At 45.0% G+C, this 23,926-nt stretch overlaps 1 protein-coding gene across 3 annotated transcripts in view; it reads left to right on the top strand.

Moving 5' to 3' along the window:
- Positions 1 to 23,926, top strand: part of AMOTL1 (angiomotin like 1) — a 186,716-nt gene that overhangs the window by 147,672 nt on the left and 15,118 nt on the right. For all 3 annotated transcript variants that reach the window (XM_077298446.1, XM_077298448.1, XM_077298447.1), the window contains 2 exons: positions 15,336 to 15,480; positions 17,071 to 17,160. In XM_077298446.1, coding sequence (XP_077154561.1) covers positions 15,336 to 15,480; positions 17,071 to 17,160 — 235 coding nt within the window. The remainder of the gene's footprint in view (positions 1 to 15,335; positions 15,481 to 17,070; positions 17,161 to 23,926) is intronic.

The raw sequence follows: 23,926 nt of genomic DNA on the forward strand, positions 1-23,926 counted from the left end.
TAAATTAAGCGCTAGCAAATTATACTAGAGTCACAAAATAAAGGTTATAATCTGATTGAACAAAAACTAATAAGTCAATTGCATTACTATGAGTAAACATTATATAAAAGGTGTAGTGTAGCACACAGTTGGATATTTTGTGTCCCCATTTTGTGACTTTTTTACTCTCGAATACTGTCGTAGAATGAATAATTACTTACAGGTACTATACATAGATTTTTTTGTTGTCGCCCTTTTTGACATCCGCTTTAGCCACCATTACTTGCACTAATGAGACTTTTCCTAGTGTATAACAACTCAGATTTATCAGATCCCGTCTCTTGGCTTCGGTCACTTAAAAGCTTAGAGAAGTGTCGAAATCCCCGAAAAGTGTTTACTACTTGGAGAAAGCTTCCAAACTATAGTTTATTTTTCTGCATGTAGTAACAGCTGGAACTTGCTGCACATATGGCTGCCGCGTCTTCACTGCATGTAGGGAGCCCAGTTCCCGCACTCAGCGCTGTGCACCCTGCACAGTGACCCCCTTTTCACCCCAAAGCTGGGAAGAGAATATAAATTGTGTGCACGCTGTGCCATTCCAGGGTCTCCCCATCTCAACTGATATATCACCGAAACTATAACTTACCCCAATCCATCAAAAAACAAACATTGTCACCCCATGAGCACAGCTAATTAGCTTCCTTAAAATACCAGTTTGGCCCCTGATACTGACAGACTGGTTGCCTCCAGGGTCATTCCCAGCAACCTGGTGTTAAATCCTAGAACTGTTGGGTAAGGTATCCTTAGTACCCAGATTGTCTAAAATGACTTGGCTCAAATCTGGATTACCACTTTGATGATAACGGGGAAGGCACTTATTTGTTCATAACACACATCGTACCACAAAACGTAAAATAAGTGTATATGGTATTATGTGATACATTAAGGGTGTAGAAAGTCCTAATTGGGACACTCACAAAAAAAATATTTGGCGGGGTCACAGACGAGCATATCAAACAACTTTGCAGCCCTTACAAAGTAATTTTGCTCCTTTTGAAGCCCTTAGTGTTTCCACGCATTAAGATACTCTTTTCATGGCCCCCATCAAGTATGATTCCAACAAAAGTGCCCTCTAAACATAGTAAGAGACTCCCACAGTGAATACCCTCCACACGCACAGTATGATAACTCGGTATGCCCACCCCGCAAGGTAATATACCCCCACAGTGACCTCAACACTGTATCATGCCTCCACAGTGACACCAGCACAGTATAATGGCCCCCACAATCCTCAAAACACAGTATAATGGCCCCCACACAACCCTCCACATAATATGATGGCCCCAAACAACCCTCCACATAATATGATGGCCCCCACACAACCCTCCACATAATATAATGGCCCCCACACAACCCTCCACATAATATGATGGCCCCACACAACCCTCCACATAATATGATGGCCCCCACACAACCCTCCACATAATATGATGGCCCCCACACAACCCTCCACATAATATGATGGCCCCCACACAACCCTCCACATAATATGATGGCCCCCACACAACCCTCCACATAATATGATGGCCCCAAACAACCCTCCACATAATATGATGGCCCCCACACAACCCTCCACATAATATGATGGCCCCACACAACCCTCCACATAATATGATGGCCCCCACACAACCCTCCACATAATATGATGGCCCCAAACAACCCTCCACATAATATGATGGCCCCCACACAACCCTCCACATAATATGATGGCCCCCACACAACCCTCCACATAATATGATAGCCCCCACACAACCCTCCACATAATATGATGGCCCCCACACAACCCTCCACATAATATGATGGCCCCCACACAACCCTCCACATAATATGATGGCCCCAAACAACCCTCCACATAATATGATGGCCCCCACACAACCCTCCACATAATATGATGGCCCACACAACCCTCCACATATGATGGCCCACACACAACGCTCCACATAATATGATGGCCCCCACACAACCCTCCACATAATATGATGGCCCCCACACAACCCTCCACATAATATGATGGCCCCCACACAACCCTCCACATAATATGATGGCCCCCACACAACCCTCCACATAATATGATGGCCCACACAACCCTCCACATATGATGGCCCCCACACAACCCTCCACATAATATGATGGCCCCCACACAACCCTCCACATAATATGATGGCCCCCACACAACCCTCCACATAATATGATGGCCCCCACACAACCCTCCACATAATATGATGGCCCCCACACAACCCTCCACATAATATGATGGCCCCCTCACAACCCACACAACCCTCCACATAATATGATGCCCCTCACACAATTCACTACACTGTATAATGGCCCACGCACAGTAGAGTGGCCCAAAACATAGCTTTTTACACAGTATAACGGTTCCCCACATAGCCCTCCAAACAATATAATTGGACCCCATACAGCCCTCCAAACAATATAATTGGTCCACATACAGCCCTCCAGACCATATAATTGGCCTCAGCATAGTGTAATGGACTCCTTCCAAATAGTATATTGGCCCCCACTTAGCCCTCCAAGTAGTATAATGGCCCCCACATAGCCCTCCAAGTAGTATAATGTCCCTTACATAGCCCTCCAAATAGTATAGTTGTCCCCAAAATGTAATCATTGATTAAAAAAAAATACTTTCCTCTGCCTGTCCCCCGCTGCCCTGGTCTCTGTAGCGTGTTGTCTGAAGCTCTTCGGAATGGGCACAATGTAGTGACGTCATCGCGCCCGCTGCGCTGAGACGTCAGAGCTCCGACTCAGCTGGAGAATGATGGAAGAAGGAGCTGAAGACTCCATGTTCCATCACTGCTTTCAACTGTATTTGCATCCAGGATGCAGATACATAATAAAGTGTGATGCCAGTGCAGGTGAGCCAGGTGCTGGGACGAGGCCCTCGTGACTCACAGGCCCCATAGCTGTGATACAGAATACAATCTTTTTGTTTCAAGCAATACTGTAAAACCTCTCATAAAGACCACCTCCTTGTGCAGACCAGATGTCTAAGCAGAAAAGTTCCCAATTTATGTATTTTTTACAGACACCAGGACATGTGAACAGTCCCGTAGACTTTTATGGGTCCATGTTCTGTGATGTCTAAATGAGGCCTAGCAGATGCCCTACAGTCTCACATGTGGAGTCAGCTGGTAAGGTGTGAACACTTGGCAGACTAGCTTTATAGGAGCGCAGCTGTTTGCCTGCACTTGAGGGAAAGTTGGTCATGGTTGCCTCGGGGTGGAGGTAGGGCGCTGGTCCCTTCTAGAGGGGATTGAGAGTTGAGTTTGAAGGTTGGGTCTTTGCTTTCTGTAGACTACAACTATATAATAAATTAATCTCATAATTATTAGACAGCATGGTAAATCCTCTAAAACAAAAGTTACACTAATACTCAAGCAGGTCATGGTCTCCAATGCAAAATCTGTAATAAGGTCCACCACCTATCATGTGTCATTTGTACATTGGGGTCTTCTCATGTGGCAGTGGGACTTTTACCAGGATTCTGGCGCGACTGCTATCAGTGCCCCCTGTTTGACTAGATTTGGTGAAAATTACCCTGTAACATGTCAATACAGCCTATGATAACTGCAGTGTAGAATTCTAAATTAAGACACCTATCACTTACCATAAATTTGGATTTATCATTTTTTGTTACCTGGTGTAAATGCCGCTCTTCTCCTGAATCCGGCATTGTTTTTCTTTTGTTCCTGCGCCTCTCCATTCCTAAGATGTGGCCCCTTTTCACTATATGTAAGTCTGATCTTGTTATCAAAGTGGGCGTGGTCCTCTGTTCTTCTCTGGGGCATAGTTCTCAAAAAATACGCCCAGTTGGCTAAAAAGACTAGATTTATATACAGAGGCCATATGTCAGGAATGGAGAGGCGTAGAAACAAAAGAAAAACATCGCCGGATTCAGGGGAACAGCGGCATTTACACCAGGAAAAGAATGACATATTTATGGCAAGTAACAGGTCCTTTTTAAGGGCACCGCTATCTTGTATCTCTGATTGACATTCATCTATGTGATTATTGATTGCTATGGCCAAATTCACTGTGTAGGTGGTGAGAAGAGTCTCGGCCCCAGGGTCCATCAGTGAACAGAGGGAGATTAAAAGGAAATTGCAGAACCTCAGAAAAGCATGATGTTCATGCCATGTCCGCCCTCCCTTCACATGTCGCAGCGGACAAAATCCGCCCTCACAGATATTGTGGTTGTGCCCATGTGATGTTGATAACCCAGACATGAAAGGCTGGCTCTGTGCTGGAGCAGGGTGATGTTATGGGGCCGACATATTTACCTTTGCAGGATTGAGGAAACCACAGGAATTCGGCAAAAAGCCAATCTTATTATATCCTGTTGCCATGGTTATCACAAAGCTAACTGTTCCACTGCCGGAGAAGAGTTTAGTTGTGGTGATACACTATGACTAATCCCTTTAAATTCTTTAAAAAAAAAAAAAATATGAAAGTCAGAATTCTTGATGCTTTTATTGCTTACTTTTTCTGTACATATACCGCTGTTCTATAGCTTCATAGTTCATTGCTCCCTTTTTTATGCCAAAGGAGGAGAGAGACTATTTCCTGACCCTTCCAGCTATAATATTACTTCACTGGGGTATATTTACACTTAAAGACCTCTCAAGATGCAACTGTGACGCAGAGTCACTTCTCACGGACAATCCGTGAGTTGGGATAGTCAAGAATTCCGAGGTCAAAAGCCAGGAGGGTACGTCATAAACAGAGGGAAGAGACAAAGGCCTAGTCAGGTAACGGTCTGAGGTACCAGGAGGATGGCGGATCAGAGCAAAGGGGTTAAACAGACGGATGGTCAGAACGAGGTTCATGGTCAGACTGCGAAAGATCATCAAGCAAAATACGGTACTAGGCACAGAGAAAACCAACCACACATAGCAGAAGCTACGTCCGACAGGGATGTGGGACTGACAGCCCATCTAAGAAGCTGGACAAAGAACATCTGAAGACGACCCGGCACCTCCGAGTCTCAGATTGGACAGCCGAGGTGTCAATCAAAATGCCAACAGCTCAGCACGCCCCCTGCACCAGACTGGACGACTGAGCTGTCAATCAAAGTACTAACAGCTTCAGCACGCCCCTGATTGGATGGCTGAGACGTCAGTAACTGGGTCCCACACTGAGGGGTGGAATCGTGACAGCCGCAACGACACGGGAAGTCAGTAGGAGAATAGCTATGGGCAAATCAACAATGAAGTCACTGGAAAAGGTCTTCAAAACGAGAAACATTTCACCGGTGACGAAGGCACGGCAAGTACATAGTTTGGTCTTTTCAGTGGCAACATATGGATGCAAAACCTGGACGAAAAAGAAACAAGACAGAAGAAGAATCAACATTGAAATGTGGTGCTGGAGAAGGATGGCAAGAAGAACAAACAAAATTAACCCAGACATGTCACTCGAGTCAAGGATCACCAAGCTACGACTTGACTAATTTTAACACATCATAGGAAGAGAGCAATCACTGGAGAAGGACATCATTGTTGGAAGAATAGAAGGAACAAAGCGAAGAGGAAGACCAGCAAACCTGATGGCTTGATGCAATCAAGATGATGGCGGAGAAGACCCTGGTAGACCTATCTAGGCTTAAACAAGATAGATCTTCCTACAGATCTTTCATCCATCATTTCGCCAAGCAGTGACATGTTTGATATTGATCTGAGTGTCAGATCAAAGTTGACACTGAAAGTCTAGGATCCAAAAGAAAAAAATCAGACAGCACTGGGATACCATCCATGTTCTGTCCGCTTTTCATTGACTGATAGATTTGAGAAGTTGGAGAAACTTTTTTTTTGTCTCATCAGTGAATACAAAAATGCCAAAACTTTGATGAAATTCAGTCCGTTTTTCTCATGCGCTCCCAAAAAACTTACATCTGATGGAGGCCTAAGTGAGTCACAGGAGCTGAGCTGACCTATCACTTCCATCAGCTGTACTCCAAGTGCGTAGGTTCTGCTATCAATGCAGCTGAAGGCAGCAAACAGGCTGGGGAAAAGCAAAGTTCAGGAGCAACTTACATGTTATTTGTTTACAGAAATGAAGACAAATCCCCTAGTAAAGCGACTTGTGAAGTTTCATAATTTTCCACACTGGACTAAATAATTTAATAAAAAAGATTTAGTTGCTCTGAAAAGAGGTTGTCTTGGACTGTGAAATGTCAGATCAGTGTGGTCCTGACATCCGACCCCCCACAATCAGCTGTTATCACCTCCAGCGGTGTGACTGGATGTAAACAGCGCCACAAACTAAATAGTGGCTATTCTCAGGTACTGCATCTCAGCTCCAATGGAAGTGGACTGATTGTCTTCAGGAAATCAGGAATAAAAATGGAGAATTGTTCTATTTTTATCCAATTTGTGGATATACAGTAACTCGCTCATTCACTTGAATAGGTCTGTGGCAAAAAATCAAAATGGTAATACCTTGTTGGGTAGGAGAGGTTTGGAGAAAAAAAATAAATATATCTATATTATTTATTTAATTTTTTTGGTAGCCTCGGATGATGCCCTATTTTCTGAATAGTTGTTAGGGAAGCTTTAGAAATTTTTACATAAGCCCCATTCTGCTTGCCACCATAATTGGAGTGTCCGCACTAGGATGACCCACAAAATAGTGCTCATTTACACCTATTACCACCACGCGTGTGAGCAAAACCAATATGTCCTTGCAGATTCCACCAATAGCTGCAAAACTGCTGGCACAGAGCTACCCAGCGACACCAATGTGCCAATGCAAATGTCACCAGTGTGAACAGCCCCCAAAGTATAGCTAATAGGGCTCCATTAATAGTGCCAAAATGGTGTCATTGTATAAATGAGACCTGCAGAGTCACATAATATTAGTGCGCCCTTGAAAACACTATCAGATTGCCCCATAGATGCTGCAGTGATCACCCCACCAGCTGGATGCTATCCTCACAGTCAGGGCACAGTGCTTCTGTAACCGGCACTGGTAAATGTTGCACCTAGGGGCCCAGAAAGGTGTGCGTTATAATTGCCAACAGAGTGCCCATAAAAGTGCCCTAAAAATAGTCTAAGGGTACCGTCTCACAGTGGCACTTTGGTCGCTACGACGGTACGATCCGTGACGTTCCTGCGATATCCATACGATCTCGCTGTGTCTGACACGCAGCAGCGATCAGGGACCCTGCTGAGAATCGTACGTCGTAGCAGATCGTTTGAAACTTTATTTCGTCGCTGGATCTCCCGCTGTCATCGCTGGATCGTTGTGTGTGACAGCGATCCAGCGATGCGTTCGCTTGTAACCAGGGTAAACATCGGGTTACTAAGCGCAGGGCCACGCTTAGTAACCCAATGTTTACCCTGGATACCATTGTAAATGTAAAAAAAAAAAAAACTCCATACTCACATTCCGGTGCCTGTCACGTCCCCCGCCGTCCGCTTCCCGCATTGACTGTGAGCGCCGGCCGTAAAGTAAAAGCAGAGCACAGCGGTGACGTCACCGCTGTGCTGTGCTGTACGGCCGGCACTGACACAGTCAGTGCGGGAAGCCGGCGGCGAGGGACGTGACAGACATCAGAAGGTGAGTATGTAGTGTTTGGTTTTTTTTACATTTACAATGGTAACTAGGGTAAACATCGGGTTACTAAGCGCGGCCCTGCGCTTAGTAACCCGATGTTTACCCTGGTTACCCAGGGACTTCGGCATCGTTGGTTGCTGGAGAGCGGTCTGTGTGACAGCTCCCCAGCGACCACACAACGACTTGGATCACGGCCAGGTCGTATCACTGGTCGTGATCGTTGGTAAATCGTTTAGTGTAACGGTACCCTAAGTTTATCAGTAAATAAACCTAAAACAATGGTAAAGTGTTTCCAATAAAAGTAAGGATAAGCTCCTAAACAATGCCATAATAATCACTAGTGTTCCCTAATAATTACTACTTTGGTGAAGATTGTGGGTCCCAAATGCAAAATCTCCTACATGGCCCCCAACACTGTCCCTTGATTGCGAACTGCATACTTGCGGCCACATTCCAACTAGACTTGTCCGACCTCGCTCAATTCACTTACATTGAATGACGCTGCACACGTCTAGTCTGCAGGTGACCACATGCATGCAAATCGTATACTTACGGTCATGTGCTTGTCACTCGCACTGGCACTAAAAAATCCTGATGGCGTGCACACTGCGCGCTGAGGATTCACAAGTCTTCAGTCATATTGAGTGACTGCAGACATGTACCCAAAAGATGGACAACCCATTTAAAGGGACTCTGTCACCTGAATTTGGAGGGAACAATTTTCAGCCATAGGGGCGGGGTTTTCGGGTGTTTGATTCACCCTTTCCTTACCCGCTGGCTGCAATATTGGATTGAAGTTCATTCTCTGTCCTCCGTAGTACATGCCTGCACAAGGCAATCTTGCCTTGCGCAGGCGTGTACATACGACTCGTCTTGTAAAAAAAAAAACAACAAGCCCTCCTATGGGTATATCAATAGAAAAATAGAAAAAATAAGTTATGGCTCATGGAAGAAGGGGAGGAAAAAACAAAATCGTACACCATGTGGAGTTGTTTATTTTCATGTAACTAAATAATTCTCTATTTCAGTAGCTCATATGCCTTATGGTGTGTTTGTATAAAGCTGTTGATATGATTGTTTTGTTCTGTATTACAAAAACAATTAAAAAATTTTGAATGAGAAAAAACTATATATCCACCAGGCTTTAGGACCTGAGTGTGACTGCAACCTTTGCACTTACTATAATTACGATCCAGTGGTGCCCCTGTGAACAGTGTCATAGTTCCCCAATAACCGTGTCATAGTGCCCCAATAACAGTGTCATAGTGCCCCAATAACAGTGGCATAGTGCCCCAAGAACAGTGTCATAGTGCCCCAATAACACTGTCATAGTTCCCCAAGAACAGTGCCACAGTGCCCCAATAACCGGTCCGTGTAGTAGTGCCCCAATAACAGTTCCACAGTGTCCCAAGAACAATGCCATAGTGCCCAAATAAGTGTCATAGTGTCCCAATAACAATGCCATAGTGCCCCAATAACAGTGTCATAGTGCCCCAATAACAGTGTCATAGTGCCCCAATAACAGTGTCATAGTGCCCCAATAACAGTGCCATAGTGCCCCAATAAGTGTCATAATTTCCTAATAACAATGCCATAGTGCCCCAATAACAGTGTCATAGTGCCCCAATAACAGTGTCATAGTACCCCAATAACAGTGTCATAGTGCCCCAATAACAGTGTCATAGTGCCCCAATAACAGTGTCATAGTGCCTCAATAACAGTGTCATAGTGCCCCAATAACAGTGTCATAGTGCCCCAATAACAGTGTCATAGTGCCCCAATAACGATGCCATAGTGCCCCAATAAGTGTCATAATTTCCTAATAACAATGCCATAGTGCCCCAATAACAGTGTCATAGTGCCCATATAACAGTGTCATAGTGCCCCAATAACAGTGCCATAGTGCCCTAATAAGTGTCATAATTTCCTAATAACAGTGTCATAGTGCCCCAATAACAGTGTCATAGTGCCCCAATAACGATGCCATAGTGCCCCAATAACGATGCCATAGTGCCCCAATAAGTGTCATAATTTCCTAATAACAATGCCATAGTGCCCCAATAATAGTGCCCCAATAACAGTGCCACAGTGCCCCAATAACCGGTCCGTGTAGTAGTGCCCCAATAACAGTTCCACAGTGTCCCAAGAACAATGCCATAGTGCCCAAATAAGTGTCATAGTGTCCCAATAACAATGCCATAGTGCCCCAATAACAGTGTCATAGTGCCCCAATAACAGTGTCATAGTGCCCCAATAACAGTGTCATAGTGCCCCAATAACAGTGTCATAGTGCCCCAATAACAGTGTCATAGTGCCCCAATAACGATGCCATAGTGCCCCAATAACGATGCCATAGTGCCCCAATAAGTGTCATAATTTCCTAATAACAATGCCATAGTGCCCCAATAACAGTGCCATAGTGCCCCAATAACAGTGCCACAGTGCCCCAATAACCGGTCCGTGTAGTAGTGCCCCAATAACAGTTCCACAGTGTCCCAAGAACAATGCCATAGTGCCCAAATAAGTGTCATAGTGCCCCAATAACAGTGTCATAGTGCCCCAATAACAGTGTCATAGTGCCCCAATAACAGTGTCATAGTGCCCCAATAACAGTGTCATAGTGCCCCAATAACAGTGTCATAGTGCCCCAATAACAGTGTCATAGTGCCTCAATAACAGTGTCATAGTGCCCCAATAACAGTGTCATAGTGCCCCAATAACGATGCCATAGTGCCCCAATAAGTGTCATAATTTCCTAATAACAATGCCATAGTGCCCCAATAACAGTGTCATAGTGCCCATATAACAGTGTCATAGTGCCCCAATAAGTGTCATAATTTCCTAATAACAGTGTCATAGTGCCCCAATAACAGTGTCATAGTGCCCCAATAACGATGCCATAGTGCCCCAATAACGATGCCATAGTGCCCCAATTAGTGTCATAATTTCCTAATAACAATGCCATAGTGCCCCAATAACAGTGCCCCAATAACCGGTCCGTGTAGTAGTGCCCCAATAACAGTTCCACAGTGTCCCAAGAACAATGCCATAGTGCCCAAATAAGTGTCATAGTGTCCCAATAACAATGCCATAGTGCCCCAATAACATTGTCATAGTGCCCCAATAACAGTGCCATAGTGCCCCAATAACAATGCCATAGTGCCCCAATAACAGTGTCATAGTGCCCCAATAACAGTAAATAGATCAACTGACCGAACAATATATATATATGTATATAAATAATTTGTAACCAAAAAAATTCAAATACAAAAATAGATCAATGGTTACATTAGTCTGTGCTAAAAACTAAGGAAAATGTGAAATATGTGAAATAGGAAATAGCATACTGGCTTATGAACTTTATGAACAAACACATGAGATTTTTAGCACAAGATTTGCAAATATTGTGAGCCCATTCACCAAAACGTCAAGGTAATCTCATGTGTTTGTTCATAAAGTTCATAAGCCAGTATGCTATTTCCTATTTCACATATTTCACATTTTCCTTAGTTTTTAGCACAGACTAATGTAACCATTGATCTATTTTTGTATTTGAATTTTTTTGGTTACAAATTATTTATATACATATATATATATTGTTCAGTCAGTTGATCTATTTACTATATACTATTTTCTGACTTGAACGTCCCGCCCTTCTCCGGGTTTTAATTACATCTCAACACAGTTGGTTCTGAGCTTCCTATATAAGTAGGCTTTATCCTGTTATTAGCCATAGGTAAGTGTTCACATTAGGCAGTCAGCTCAGATACCACAAGTAAGTGTTCACACCAGTCAGTGTAGTTACCCATTCGATCTGAGATTACCTTGACGTTTTGGTGAATGGGCTCACAATATTTGGCCAAATCTTGTGCTAAAAATCTCATGTGTTTGTTCATAAAGTTCATAAGCCAGTATGCTATTTCCTATTTCACATATTTCACATTTTCCTTAGTTTTTAGCACAGACTAATGTAGCCATTGATCTATTTTTGCCCCAATAACAGTGTCATAGTGCCCCAATAACAGTGTCCTAGTGCCCCAATAACGATGCCATAGTGCCCCAATAAGTGTCATAATTTCCTAATAACAATGCCATAGTGCCCCAATAACAGTGCCATAGTGCCCCAATAACAGTGCCATAGTGCCCCAATAACAGTGTCATAGTGCCCCAATAACAGTGTCATAGTGCCCCAATAATGATGCCATAGTGCCCCAATAACAGTGTCATAGTGCCCCAATAACGATGCCATAGTGCCCCAATAACGATGCCATAGTGCCCCAATAACAGTGTCATCTTGCAGCCAGATGCCGTTTTTGCATTTTTCCACAGCTGATAGTTTTCCTGTAATAGCAGGAGGTGGCGGCTTTCTTGGTAGTGAGTACAGTGAGGGGTTAACGTCTTTCCTTGGCAGCCTGTTCTTTTATAGACTTTCTCCGCTCCTGTTGTTTCTATGATTGCTGCGCCTGTCACTTATGGCTGAGACTTGGCTTCTGCTGTTTTTTCACCGCACTCCTCTGCGCCTGTAATGTACGGCGCACTTCCAGCGACATAGAGTTGTAGACTGTGAAGATGTTATCTGAGGGGCCGCCATTGTAACTTTCCAGCAGGGTCCCTGACAGCTGTAGGCGTGTAATGTCATCTTTGCCTCGGCAGCGTTAATACTTATGGATGTGCATAAAGTTTATGTCACATCTGCATTGTGCTGCGTAGGAAAAGTGCTACAGAACTGAGCTGGTGAAAAAAGGACTTTTGTAGCTTAAAAGTATCTAGACATTAATGTGGATGGTGGTTTGGATTTACACAATATGGAATTTCTCCTCTTTCCCTCTGAGAACCAATAGCCCAAGGTCCCATGTGTGATTGAAGCCTTACTGAGCGTGTGTGACCTCTTCTACATTACCTGTGTAGCCCCTATAGACAGAGGACAGTTCATGAATCTGGGGTCACACATCCTCAGCAGCACTTCTCAGTGATAGGACCTCAGACATCATACTTGTATCACCTAGCTTAATAGATGTTATATTGAAAGGAAACCTCTATACACAGTAGATAGCACAGGATCCTCCATTCACAATAGGTGATGTCACAGCTCACCTCCTCCTGTACAATGACTGATAACACCTCTATATACAGTACATAACACAGGATCCACCATTCACAATAGGTGATGTCACAGCTCACCTCCTCCTCCTGTACAATGACTGATAACACCTCTATATACAGAACATAACACAGGATCCACCGTTCACAATAGGTGATGTCACAGCTCACCTCCTCCTCCTGTACAATGACTGATAACACCTCTATATACAGAACATAACACAGGATCCACCGTTCACAATAGGTGATGTCACAGCTCACCTCCTCCTCCTGTACAATGACTGATAACACCTCTATATACAGTAGATAACACAGAATCCACCATTCACAATAGGTGATGTCACAGCTCACCTCCTCCTCCTGTACAATGACTGATAACACCTCTATATACAGTAGATAACACAGGATCCACCATTCACAATAGGTGATGTCACAGCTCACCTCCTCCTCCTCCTGTTCAATGACTGATAACACCTCTATATACAGAACATAACACAGGATCCACCATTCACGATAGGTGATGTCACAGCTCACCTCCTCCTCCTGTACAATGACTGATAACACCTCTATATACAGTAGATAACACAGGATCCACCATTCACAATAGGTGATGTCACAGCTCACCTCCTCCTCCTGTACAATGACTGATAACACCTCTATATACGGAACATAACACAGGATCCACCGTTCACAATAGGTGATGTCACAGCTCACCTCCTCCTCCTGTACAATGACTGATAACACCTCTATATACAGTAGATAACACAGGATCCACCATTCATAATAGGTGATGTCACAGCTCACCTCCTCCCCCTCCTGTACAGTGACTGATAACACCTCTATATACAGTAGATAACACAGGATCCACCATTCATAATGGGTGATGTCACAGCTCACCTCCTCCTCCTGTACAATGACTGATGACACCTCTATATACAGTAGATAACACAGGATCCACCATTAACAATAGGTGATGTCACAGCTCACCTCCTCCTCCTGTACAATGACTGATAACACCTCTATATGCAGTAGATAACACAGGATCCACCATTCACAATAGGTGATGTCACAGCTCCCCTCCTCCTGTACAATGACTGATAACACCTCTATATACAGTAGATAACACAGGATCCACCATTCACAATAGATGATATCACAGCTCACCTCCTCCTCCTGTACAATGACTGATAACACCTCTATATACAGTAGATAACACAGGATCCACCATTCACAATAGGTGATGTCACAGCTCACCTCCTCCTCCTGTACAATGACTGATAACACCTCTATATACAGTAGATAACACAGGATCCACCATTCACAATAGGTGATATCACAGCTCACCTCCTCCTCCTGTACAGTGACTGATAACACCTCTATATACAGTAGATAACACAGGATCCACCATTCACAATAGGTGATGTCACAGCTCACCTCCTCCTGTACAATGACTGATAACACCTCTATATACAGTAGATAATACAGGATCCACCATTCACAATAGGTGATGTCACAGCTCACCTCCTCCTCCTGTACAATGACTGATAACACCTCTATATACAGTAGATAATACAGGATCCACCATTCACAATAGGTGATGTCACAGCTCACCTCCTCCTCCTGTACAATGACTGATAACACCTCTATATACAGTAGATAACACAGGATCCACCATTCACAATAGGTGATATCACAGCTCACCTCCTCCTGCTGTACAATGACAGATAACACATCTATATACAGTAGATGACACAGGATCCACCATTCACAATAGGTGATATCACAGCTCACCTCCTCCTGCTGTACAATGACAGATAACACATCTATATACAGTAGATAACACAGGATCCACCATTCACAATAGGTGATGTCACAGCTCACCTCCTCCTCCTGTACAATGACCGATAACACCTCTATATACAGTAGATATCACAGGATCCACCATTCACAATAGGTGATGTCACAGCTCACCTCCTCCTGTACAATGACTGATAACACCTCTATATACAATAGATGACACAGGATCCACCATTCACAATAGGTGATGTCACAGCTCATAATGCATATATCTGCATTGGTGCTGTAAGCACAAAACAATAGGATCTTGTTGATTAAAGGGGTATTCCCATCTGCAAGATCTTATCCCAATATGTGGTAGGTGTAATAATAATAATATCAGAAATTAGAAATGTAGTACAGTTCTTATTTGCTATCTCGCTTACCCCATGTGCAGGGCATTGCATTAGCTTAGGTATCCATGGTTACCACCACTAACAGGTATCTAACTGTCACTATATGAGTGGTCGTAACTATGGATACTACTGCAATGTCACTGCAATGGCCTGTACATGGGGTGAGATAGCTAATCAGAAGAACTATACTACATTTCTAATTGCAGGTATTTGCTATTATTATTATTACACCTACTATATATTGGGGTAAGATCTTGGAGATGTGAATCCCCCTTTAAGGGTGTTTGCAAAGTTGCCACATAAATCTGTTTAGTGGATATTACCATGATATTTTCTGTATCTAGAAGTTTCCATGATTGTACAGCGTCATCTCATCACCTCACGGACATCTTCATTTTTCTCATTTACTTATTTCTTTTTTTTACCTAGTTTGAATCCGAAATCCAGAAGATTTCAGAAGCTTACGAGAGTCTGGTGAAATCATCTTCGAAGAGGGAGGCGTTAGATAAAGCCATGAAAAATAAGCTGGAGGGTGAAATCCGGAGGTTGCACGACTTCAACCGTGACCTGAGAGGTAATGGGGTCTTGATCTGCCGCTCCATCCATCATGATGTCATAACAGTCGGAACGCCCAAGTTCGGCATTATTTTATCATCACCCCGTGTTTTGCTATTCTTCTGCGTGACGACATTGTTCCAGATCTTTACTTCTTGGTTCTGACCTGGCAATCTGATCAGTTCCTGCCAGTCTGCTTCACCGGCCAGCAGTCACTCCATGGACTCAACCCAAGGTCCCCGCATAAGTCCAAGAATGAAGGCCAGGTGGCTAGCACAAAGCTTGTCCTTTGAAGCCCTATTTATTGCCACAGAACAGGTTCATAGACCACCTACAAGAAGCCAGTATGCTTGTGGTGCAGCTTCCTGACACCCACCAAATGCTGGTGCTGCACAATACTCTTAGACACCCACCAAATGCTGGTGCTGCACAATACTCTTAGAGCCCATCTGCTCTCCCTCGAAGGTTGTGGCCTCCTTGCAGCCATTGCCTGTGGTCTTCTTTCCTGTAGGCAATGCTGCACCCCTTCATTCTAAAGAATTGCAGTATCCCATTACTTAATTTGAAGAGTACGGTCTCTTCGATCCTCACAGGACTCTTTTTTTTTTTAATATTTCTATAGCCAATAGCAGAGGCTGCAATGGAGCGAAAAGTATGCTGTGCAGAAAAATAAAGGGGAATTTCAATGAGGATTACAGCAGACAAGGTCTTTTTAGTCAGGTCCTTCCAAACGTTCCTCCACATATTCAAAGATGGACGGAGCTTGATGACCAATAGATTTTACCATAGTCTGCCGGGAGATGTTTGTGCCGTATGGTTCTGATGTAAATTGCATTGTGTTTAAAGGTTGTGACGCCTATTATGGATTTGTATAATGAAAAATTGGGGTCCCCAAAGGGAACTTGTCAGTCGATTCATGCTGTCTAAACTATGGAGAGCACGAATCAAAGCTTGACTGCACAATTATGTAGTTTGGAGAGCTGGGGACTGGTGATGAGTGAACGTGCTGGGATAAGGTGTTATCTGAGCATGCTCGGGTGCTGACAGAGTGACTTCGGCGTGATCGAAAAATACGTTCGAGTCCTCGCAGCAGCATGTCTAACCTTAACACAACCTGTTTGTTAGGCTCTCCCTGCATGTCTCACGGCTATTCGGAGTTCCTGTTTGTTAGACAATCCCTGCATGTGTAGTGGCTGTCGAACAGCCGCGAGACCTGCAACTGCGGGGACTGGAACATATTATTCGAGCACGCCGACTTGGTTAGCACCCGAGCATGCTCAGATAACACCTTGTCCGAGCATGTTCGCTCATCACTACCGGGGCTATAGGCAGAGGTGATACTAGTTCGGCGCTGCCCCAACCAGCTTTTCACAAGGGATTGACAGATCTCTCCGTTATGTGTCCTTAGAGACCTGTCAATCAATGCAGCTAAAAAGTGCACTGAAAAAAAAATAGTAAACTCCCTTTAAAACAGCCCCCCTACCCCACCCGTATGTTCCATCCTCGGTAACAAGGTCAGCGCGGAGCGGAGGTCCTCATTAGTCCATCGGGTCAGGGAATACGCTTTCCAGCTCCTAATCTTTCATCCTCGCTTCCTGTCTTTGTGCAGATCGGCTAGAGACCGCGAACAGGCAGCTGGCCAGCCGAGAGTATAATGGACACGAGGACGCATCGGAAGAGGGGCACTACGCCTTGAAAAGTGAGTGCTGGAGTGTCAGAGGTTCCCATAAGCAGCTGAAATGCGACTTTCTCCTAAACCCGCTGTGACCGCAGAGGAAGCCGCACAATGCGTCGGAAAATTGATGACTCGTCTTAGTTCTTTCATTGTTTTTCCTAAAGTGCTGGCCTTGCAGGGCAGGCAGGAGCGTAGCCGGTGGGGGTGCAGAGGTAGCCATCACACCCGGGTATGGTCCAGAGAGTGCCCAAAGACCACAAACCTGCGCTGAAAGTTGCTCCATAGATGTCAAAATTCATTTGTAACTTTAAAGGGGTTGTCTCATCAGAAACCCTTGTGTCGGCCATTCGGAAGACTACTAAGACATGGACATCTGAAGTCCATCAGATCAGCCGCTTCTTCTCAGCAGCTCTTATCTCGGCCTCATAAAGGGACACTCCTTTTTTGTTGTTTATTTGTGCCCTTTCAGAAAAGCTTCGTCCCTGGCAGAAGTTAAGTTCCTTGTAAATAACAAAACAAACCGTGCCTTACTTCCCCTCCCCAGGTCAAGTGCTGAGTCTCTGGTGCTGTTCCCGGTGTCTGGTATTGGCTGCAGTGCTGACGTCACATCCACAGCGGGGCAGCCAATCAGTGATCGCAGCGGCTCTAAGGGGGCATTCGGTTTAGATGCACTGCGCTGCACTGATTGGCTGGTGACATCAGAGCTACAGCCAATAACAGACACCAGGAGGAGCCGCGGAGACTCAACGCTGGACCAGGTGACAGTGAGTAAAGCCCAGGTTGTTGTTTTTTTTTATAAGAAACTGCAGCTGGAGATGAAGATTCTCTGATAGGGGACAACCCCTTTAATGGGACTTTGGCGGCCTTTTTGTGTTTCGGACAAAAATTCTGTTTTGATTAATATCTAGTGTACCTACCTCATGGCCGGGGCTCTAATTTTCTAACATGCAGCTCCAAATTTCCTAAATTGGTCATAAAGGTTATTATTTTTCAATGCCTGCAGTCACCACTAGAGGGAGCTTAGGAGCTTACTGCATACATTAGCCTCTAAAGGCCCCCTAGTGGTCACTGCAGGAATACAGAATTTGGAGCTCTGTATCCGAAAAATGCCACTACTTTTTTTGAATCCCTTTCACTACAATAAAACATTTTGTTACATTCAATACATCCTGCAGTCGGAGTGTCACAATGAACTCTCATATAAAGCCATTTATTTCACACCATGCAACACGAATCTCCACTTGTTCCCAGGCGCGTCTTATCTTCAAAAGCATTCCCCGCTAGGCATGCTGTGATTATCTGAAGCCCGAAATGGAGTTGAATATTAATCCTGAGCTCTTGTACAGAAATCCACTGTATGCGGAGACCTGCCGCTCTCAATCACGGCGCGGCAGGATCAGTCATCTGATAGTCACCATTGGGAGTAGTCGCTACGCTAAACATTTCGAAGAAACCGCGCAGGGAAATAAGACAAATAAAGGCGACAGAGGGGATCGCTAGGATAAGTTTAAGTATTTCATAATGACATTGACAAGATGCTACCGAATGCGACGTTATAAGATGACAACCTTATTACCCGTCCATCCACAATCTTATCACATGCAGTTCACCTATCTTCCCGTTTCGTACCTGCCACCAACTGTCCAAAATTTACTGGGACTCTCCAGAGTTTTTAGTTACGTACCGGACAAAATTGGGTTGTCCCAGCTCTGAAAGGGGGCAGACTTTATGTAAACCCCACTTACAAACGGGAGTACCGGGGTGTTCCGTGGGTGTTACAGAGAGGTTCGGGGCATTCTGTATCTGGTTGGTGGACAGGACTTAAATATCCCTAATTCTCACAAACTTTACATAAATCAGTAGCATAGGAAAAGATGAGAAATCTGCTTCTGTGTCCACTAATGAGCTACTTCTTCCACTCCTCCCTCCTGAACTCACCATCCTCTCTGGAAAAAAACCCATCTCAAATCCATCTTAGGCAAAGCAAGATGGACTGCCAGCTCACTGAGGGATCAGGTTACACCTCTTATTATAGGGGGGTAGATAGACAAGGATGATCATGCTGCAGCTTCAAGCAACTGTGTTAGCTGGATTCCCAGCCACACAGCTCAATACCGGTGTATATTATACTCTATCTTGCTACTGCTAACATCTTATGTTCTACATTGAAAGAAGAGAAGGAATCCCTCATGTCTGTACCTGCTGTATTTTTGAAGACATCATAGCAGTTAGTTTCCATCCACAAGCTCGGAGGCCATGAAAAATTAGTGATGGAGGCTGCGGAGGGGAAAAACTAGTCATGCAATGGCCAGAAATAGTGTTATTCCTCCTGTAACACTCACAGGACAACATGGGAAGTACGAAGTAAAATGTTCTCTGCCTCCCTAACATGCTCTTTTTATATAGTCATGTGCCTTAGTGAAAATGTGACCCTGCAGCTATTTTTCATCAGTACCATTTACATTTTCAGATTTTTCGTAACTCTGTCTCAACTTTTTTTTAAGAAATGTCGCTGGCATCAATTTCTAACTTTTTCTAATGAAATGGAAAAAACGTCCAACGTTCACCTTCTGATCTGTGATTTTTTAGTAAATAAAATATGGCGTTAACAGATTTCCAAATCATTACATTCTTGATTTCTTTTCACTTTACACAGCGTCCCAACTTTTAGGGGTTGCAATATGTGATTGCGCTTTCTCTTCCAGACCCCATTCTCACTTTTTAGCAGCTCTCTGGTCTGGTTGGAGCATACAGAGTAAAGTTCTATAGAAAATGGTGAACTGTAATAGCTGACATCCAGTTCACACTTTCCCGGAATTCAATCCTATTCAGCCGAGACAATTTATACTTTCCAACAAAATGTTTTGGCATAATGAATATTCTGTGGATGAATGTAGGTCACACGATCCAGAGAGCGAATGGAGTCATGAAGGACATGTGACTGCTCAGCTGATGCCGGCGTTACATGAACAAGCTCTGTGTTGTTCCTCTGTAGGAAGAGGCCCATCTGACTCGTATCTGAAGAGCAGAATCTTTTGACAACAATTAGCACGGAAACAGCTGGAGGACATGGCTGTGACAAAGTCAGAGGGAAGGCTTCACAACTAGGGATAAGTGAACCTGAACTGGGAAGTTCAGGGTTCGAAGTGGACACCTAGCAATCTGATCCCCAAGTCATGCAGCAGTCTCTTCTGATTTTCGATGACTCCTTTTACTTGGGTACCGTGGCCCATCCACCTGGCCCTGCCCCAGATGCAGAAGAGACTGCGTGCACTGATGCCCAACAACTTCTTAGGATGGATGATGAGTACGTGGGAGGGCTAGTGCACACGGTCAGTGGCCCACCGCAGCACATGTCAGATGATGACAAACTCAGTTGCCAACTGCAACGTCTTTATGCAGTGTCAGACTGGCAAGGAGGGCAGGGTTGGGGAGTCGTTGGAAGATGATGCCGGGAATGATGAGGTCTTAGACCTCACATGGAGTGACATGCGCAGTTTGGAGGAAGAGGAGGTGACCACACTACCACAAGAGCACATTAAAAGAGGGAGCAGGGTGCAAAGACACAGCGGGCAGCCCCTTGCCAGTACATCGACTGCTACTGCTCATCGTGCCACTGATGTAAGCATACCAAAGGCAACTCAAAAGAGCTCCCTGTTGTGGCATATCTTCAGGAAATGTGCTAGCGACAGGTGGTTTGCACTCTGACCCTGAAGCGAGGCATAAATGTTCTGAACCTGAGCTTCACCTGCATGACGAAGCATCTGAATTTCAAGCACGAGGTGCAGTGGAGTACACACCTTAAAAAGCATGACATATCTGAGCCTCCTCCTGCTCCCTCTTTTCTGCTGTCTCAGTCTTTTCCTCTCGCTCACAATCAACCACCTCCCTGCAATGAGAGGATGTGACAGCATCACCACTACCAGTGTCAACGAGCATCTGCACATCGTCCTATGGAAGTGTTCAGCTTTCCATTCCCCAAATCCTTAAACGAAAGAGGAGATACCAACCAAGCCACCCACAAGCCATGGTCCTGAATGATAGCATTTGCAAATAACTACTGAAACGCTGCCATTCCGGCTGGTGGAGACGGACAGTTTTAAAAAACTGATGTCGGTGGCTGTCCCGCTGTACGTTGTTCCCAGCCACCACTACTTTTCCAGGTAGGCCATCCCAGCCCTGCACAAACCTGTTGCGGGCCAAAACAAGTGTGCACTACGCAACATCATCAGTGTGAAAGTCAGCCTAACCACCGATACGTGGACCAGTAAGCACTGGCAGGGACCTTACATCTCCATAACTGCCTACAAGGTAAATGTAGTGGCGGCTGGGGCAGAGGCGGGAGGCGTTCTACCTCATGTCCTACCACCACCTAGTATTGCTGGACGTTTATCTGTCCTGGTGCCTCCTCTTCCTACTTCTTCCAAGGCCTCCTACTCATTTGGTCACAGGACGACTTGCACCACCAACTTGAGCACAACCAGTGGGAAACAGCAGCAGGCTGCTCTTAAACTCCTCTGTTTGGGGGACAAATCCCACAACGTGCAGGGGTTGTGGATTGGGATCAAACAGCGACAGATGAGCAGTTGGTGCCGGTGAACCTCAAGCCCGGCGTGGTAGTGGGCGATAACGGTTGAAATCGCATAGCAGCTCTGGGCCTAGCCGGATTGATGCACATCTCTTGTCTGGTGCATGTGCTGAACTTGGTGATGCAGAGCTTCCTGAAAAACTACCACACATGTCAGAGCTACTGCTGAAAGTGCTGGCAGAGTGTGCGCACTTTCAGCGTTCTCACCCTGCTGCTGCTCGCCTGTTTGTGCTCCAGCGTCACTTCTGCCTTCCCGGTCACCCGCTGATGTGCGACGTACCGACAAGGTGGAACTCTACCCTGCATATGCTGGAGAGATTGACGCCATCATCAGCGATACTATACCACTTATATGCCTGCTGGAAAAAACAATTCTGGCCATAATGGATGAGGTGGTGGCACAAGAGGAAGAGGGCGAGATTTGTAAGCTGCTAATGTTGGGGTAATGTGCCCCATGCTCTGCAGGTGAAATTTGTAAGCTGCTAATGCAGGGGTACTCTGCGGGTGAAATTTGTAAGCTGCTAATGTTGGAGTACTCTGCCCCATGCCCTGCGGGTGAAATTTGTAAGCTGCTAATGTTGGAGTACTCTGCCCCATGCCCTGTGGGTGAAATTTGTAAGCTGCTAATGTTGGAGTACTCTGCCCCATGCCCTGTGGGTGAAATTTGTAAGCTGCTAATGTAGGGGTACTCTGCCCCATGCCCTGCGGGTGAAATTTGTAAGCTGCTAATGTAGGGGTACTCTGCCCCATGCCCTGCGGGTGAAATTTGTAAGCTGCTAATGTTGGAGTACTCTGCCCCATGCCCTGTGGGTGAAATTTGTAAGCTGCTAATGTAGGGGTACTCTGCCCCATGCCCTGCGGGTGAAATTTGTAAGCTGCTAATGTAGGGGTACTCTGCCCCATGCCCTGCGGGTGACATTTGTAAGCTGCTAATGTTGGAGTACTCTGCCCCATGCCCTGTGGGTGAAATTTGTAAGCTGCTAATGTAGGGGTACTGTGCCCCATGCTCTGCGGGTGAAATTTGTAAGCTGCTAATGTTGGCGTACCCTGCCCCATGCCCTGCGGGTGACATTTGTAAGCTGCTAATGTTGGAGTACTCTGTCCCATGCTCTGTGGGTGAATTTTGTAAGCTGCTAATGTTGGGGTACTCTGCCTAATGCTCCGCGGGTGACATTTGTAAGCTGCTAATGTTGGGGTACTCTGCCCCATGCTCTGTGTGTGAATTTTTTTAACTGGACTGGAAGTAGCAAGCCTCAGTCTCTGTAAGGGCAATGTTAAATTTTTTATGTTATTCATTTACTTCCTATTTTACCATGATTGCTATGGTGACAGAACCCCTTTAAGTAATTTCCCTATTCACATTTTTTGCAGGGTAATTGTCCTGCTCTTACCCCAATTTAGCTTCCTTTTGCAGCCCACTAGCCCTCACCATGACTGTTTTACAGCCATTTTAAAGCCCCAAAGTTGACATCTATTGGGTTCGGGTCCGGGGTTAACTTCAAGGTCAAGTTCAGACCCAAACCAAACTCTTTACTGTATGTTCGTTAAACCCGGTGAATCTGAACATCCACGGATTCGCTCATCTCTATTCACAACTACTAAATTCCTAAACTTTCATTCAAAGGGTTTATTTTCCAATCCAAATGTATCACTTTCTGGCGGAAACGTAATGGGAATCTGTCATCAGGTACTACATAATCTAAGAGCAGCATGATGTAGGGGCTGAGACTCTGATTCCACCGATGTGTCACTCACTTGGCTGATTGTTGTAGCTTCAATAAAATCAGGGTTTTAACAGTAGGAGATTATTACTAGAGGACTGACTAGCTGTCTCGTGCCATGTAGTTCTCCTGCTCTGTGTAACCCCGCCCCTAGAACTGATTCGCAGCTTTCTGCCTATGCAGAGTGTACACAGAAAGTTGTCAATCAGTGGTGAGGATGGGGTCATTCAGAGAACTGGCAGATCTGTAGAAGATAATCTCATGCTGCTCTCAGATTGCACAGGAAAACCTGGTGACCGATTCCCTTTAGAGCCCCTATATTATTTTAGCAGGACCAGTTGGCCATCTGAGGTGTACGGGAGCCTCCCAACTCTCCCCTGACAGATGATTTCAGGGGAGAAAAAGATCTGACCTTTGGAACTTCAATGCCCAATGCTTTTGTTTTCAGGCGAGATAAGCTGCTGCTACAACTTTGTGGCAG

This window comes from Ranitomeya variabilis, chromosome 3 (assembly GCF_051348905.1).
Source record: "Ranitomeya variabilis isolate aRanVar5 chromosome 3, aRanVar5.hap1, whole genome shotgun sequence".
Classification (NCBI taxonomy): domain Eukaryota; kingdom Metazoa; phylum Chordata; class Amphibia; order Anura; family Dendrobatidae; genus Ranitomeya; species Ranitomeya variabilis.